Source organism: Rhipicephalus sanguineus, chromosome 5 (genome assembly GCF_013339695.2).
Source record: "Rhipicephalus sanguineus isolate Rsan-2018 chromosome 5, BIME_Rsan_1.4, whole genome shotgun sequence".
Taxonomy (NCBI): Eukaryota; Metazoa; Arthropoda; class Arachnida; order Ixodida; family Ixodidae; genus Rhipicephalus; species Rhipicephalus sanguineus.
Genome location: NC_051180.1, coordinates 551,870 through 555,442, shown reverse-complemented (window position 1 = coordinate 555,442; position 3,573 = coordinate 551,870). Strand labels below are relative to the sequence as shown.

The 3,573-nt window shown below is 48.1% G+C and overlaps 1 protein-coding gene across 1 annotated transcript; it reads right to left on the bottom strand.

Annotated features, from left to right (window-relative positions):
• Window positions 1-1,977: 1,977 nt before the first annotated feature.
• On the bottom strand, window positions 1,978-2,775 carry LOC119393077 (uncharacterized protein K02A2.6-like). The gene has a single exon (XM_037659901.1). It carries the CDS (start codon window positions 2,773-2,775, stop codon window positions 1,978-1,980), a length of 798 nt encoding a protein of 265 aa, XP_037515829.1.
• Between the last annotated feature and the right edge of the window lie 798 nt (window positions 2,776-3,573).

Below are 3,573 nucleotides of genomic sequence, written 5' to 3'. Positions count from 1 at the left end.
CCAAGCAGATATCGTAATGACATTATTACGAATGCGAAAGCATTACCGCAGAAGTGTTCACGTACACATATTAGCGTGAAAACCTAGTCTCTTCCAGTCCAGAAACCGCTGGAGGGCAGCGCGCCCAGTAGCTTTAAATATCCACACCAGAAATCTTCAGGTCATGGGCAATGGTGCGCCCAGCAGCAGCCTCTGCTCTTGGAGAGCCGATCTCTTTCAAGATGTTCCTGGCTGTTGTTTATTATTCTTATTATTATTATTTGATATACGTTCACAGATACACAAGGCCACAGAGGAGAGAGGGAGAGAGCATGCTGACAACTGCCACCTAACGGGGCACAACGCCTGCGTACTCTTTCGGGAGGAAGGAGGAGATAGAGGTAAGGAAGAGACAGCAGTAAGAACAAAAACAACTCTTACAAAACTAGACATTTTTCAAGTAGACTTCTGTGTCATGAACGGCTCAGGTACGCTAGCCGAAGGGCGGATTGCCGCGGGTGGTTTCAGCCGCTACTCTCTTTCTCGTTTTATTTAATTTATATTACTGCATATTACCTTCATAATTTGGCGTTTTACTGGCATTCCCGCGGCACGTTTCGCCAGTTGCAATATCCAAGCACCAACAGCCTTATTTTTGAGCAAGGAACAACCGACCCTACTAAATCTCCTACGAATATGTTAATCGACCCTGTCCATTCTAGCGTTTTAACGCGATAGCGATGATGAGCCCATACAGCAGAAAATGCTGTGTCGGGGAAGTTATCCGTGAGTGAAAAATTAGCGTTGTCGGCGGGCGAAGGAGGAGGGAGGAGGAGGAAGGAAAGGAAGGGAGGTCCTCCAGACGCGCGTCCGGTTTGCTAACCTACACAGGGGGAAGGGATTAAAAGAAAAAAAGAAAGAAGAGGGAAGAAAGCACTGTCAGCGTGCATGCGCGCCTGTCCATTGCACGCCTACAAACGGTCGCTTAACCCGGTTGATTTTAAGAAAAGCATCAAAGCCCGCATTACGTTGCGGGCCTGCGAAGCGTAGCGCCATGATCGAAGGACCGTCTCTTCCGAAAATTGTCTGTTGCAGTCTAGTTTCTTCAGCGCCGCGCGAAGAACGTCACCATACAACAGGCCATACAAAACGCCGTACAACAGGCGACATTGCCATTACTAAACGAGGACAAAGAACTCACTCTTACACCGACGGCTCGGTCTCAGTCTGCGATCGAAAAATCCCGGTGGATGCAAAGGACAAAAATTAGGACTCCAGCCGGATACGAGCCCAGACATTCTGCGTGGCACTCAAGTATTCTACCACATAGCCAGGCCAGTGATTTTTTTGTTTGTTTGTTTGTTTGTTTGTTTGTTTGTTTGCTTGCTTGTTTGCTTGCTTGTTTGTTTGTTTGTTTGTTTGTTTGTTTGTTTGTTTGCTTGCTTGTTTGCTTGCTTGTTTGTTTGTTTGTTTGTTTGTTTGTTTGTTTGTTTGTTTGCTTGCTTGCTTGTTTGCTTGTTTGTTTGTTTGTTTGCTTGCTTGTTTGCTTGTTTGTTTGTTTGCTTGCTTGTTTGCTTGTTTGTTTGTTTGTTTGCTTGCTTGCTTGTTTGTTTGTTTGTTTGTTTGTTTGTTTGTTTGTTTGTTTGTTTGTTTGTTTGTTTGTTTGTTTGTTTGTTTGCTTGTTTGTTTGTTTGTTTGTTTGTTTGTTTGTTTGTTTGTTTGTTTGTTTGTTTGTTTGTTTGTTTGTTTGTTTACTGCCAGGCTCGGTCGATGTACAGTGGGGACGGAAAGAAACGCGAACAGTGCGGCACCTACATTCTCTGCTGTTTCGCATTTCTTTTCAAGTGGTATGTCGCTGTCGAGATACGACACGGAAGCCAGATGACGAAACAACAAGGACGATTTATTGAGCAGCTTGCTTTTATACGAAACGCATGTGACGTGGCAGTGACGTGCATTGATAAGACTGCATACCGCTGACACATCATCTCTCCCCCTTTAAAAGCCATAACGTTCAGGTGGTTTCCGTGGCCGGGTCGATCTTCGCACGAGCGGTGGTGGTGATTCCGCCGCTGTTTCTTCCGGGCTGTCTTGCACCTTTTCCCCAGTCTCTTCGGCTGGCTCCTGCATGTTTTTCTGGTCAAGGTCACTGTCCACCGATTCAGCTCGACGTCTTAGCTGATCTAGATGCCGTCGGTGCTGTCCTTGAGCACAATCCACAGTCACCATCCTGGAACCTTTTTGGTCGTGCACTACTCCTGGAATCCACCTTCGACTTCTTCCAAAAGTGCGCATCCACACCGGTTCCCCTGCATTAAATTTTCTCGTAGCTTCTGCTGGCAAACCATCAGCATACTTTTCTTTCGGCTTAATGCTGTCTATCTTCGTCCTAATCTGGTAACCCAGCAAACGTTCAGCCGGTGACTTGCCATCCTGCCCGGGTGTTCGGCGGTACCTGCACAAAAACCGATCCAACCGCGTTATCAAGTCCTTGCCCGGATTTTTCTTTAGTCCTTCCTTGAGCGTGCGCACCGCTCTCTCGGCTAACCCATTAGATTGGGGATGATAGGGTGCTGTTGTTAGTTGCTGCACCTTGTTACGGGCCAAGAACTCGCGAAAAAAACCGCTCACAAACTGAGGTCCATTGTCAGACACGAACGTTTTTGGAAGCCCAAACCGTGCAAATATTGACCTCAGGGCTCTGACCGTGGTTTCAGACGTGGCAATCTTCATTGGCACCGCTTCGATCCATTTCGTTTCCGAGTCTACGATGACCAAGACCATGTGTCCGTCCATCGGACCTGCAAAATCAGCGTGCAGACGGCTCCAACCTTCCCCGGTCGCTGGCCATGTCGCAGGTACCTGGGCAGGTGGCATCGCGGAAGCCTGTGCACAAACAGAGCATGATTTCACCAGTCGTTCAATGTCAAAGTCTAGTCCCGGGTACCAAAATAGCGTTCTGGCGATACTCTTCATGGAAACCATACCCGGATGAGTTTCATGTAGCAGGCTTAGTGAGCGTCTTCTTGCCGCAAAGGGTAAAACAATGCGATGACCCCAGTACACCAAATTGTCACTTACGGTCAGTTCCATCCTTCTGTTGAAGTACGGCCGGTACTGCTCGTGGTTCTGGGGTTGAAACAGCGGCCATCCCGCTAAAATCCATGCTTTGACCTGCTGGAGAGTGGTGTCTCGATCAGTCATTTGTTTCACCTCTCGGGCGCATATCGCCGTTTCCTCCATCGCTTGGGCGAACAAAACGTACTCCCGTTCGTCGGCATGGCCTTCTCGTGGCTCTGAAGCAGGCAGTGGCAATCGGCTGAGGGCATCTGCGTTTGCATGGTCACTGCCTTTACGATACTGCACCGTATAGCTGTAATTAGCGAGAAACAAGGCCCAACGCTGAATTCGGGCGGCTGCCATCGGGGGTATCGCCTTTTTTGGATTTAATAAACCAGTAAGTGGTTTGTGGTCAGTCACCAGGACAAACTCATGTCCATACAAGTAGTCCTTGAATCGGGCAACCCCGAACACGAGTGCCAGAGCCTCTTTTTCCAACTGCGAGTAATTACATTCTGCCCTTGTAAGCTTCCT

Bases quoted from the DNA above. Each gene is read 5' to 3' on its own strand.
- LOC119393077 (XM_037659901.1), bottom strand. From the start codon at position 2,775: ATGGACGGACACATGGTCTTGGTCATCGTAGACTCGGAAACGAAATGG.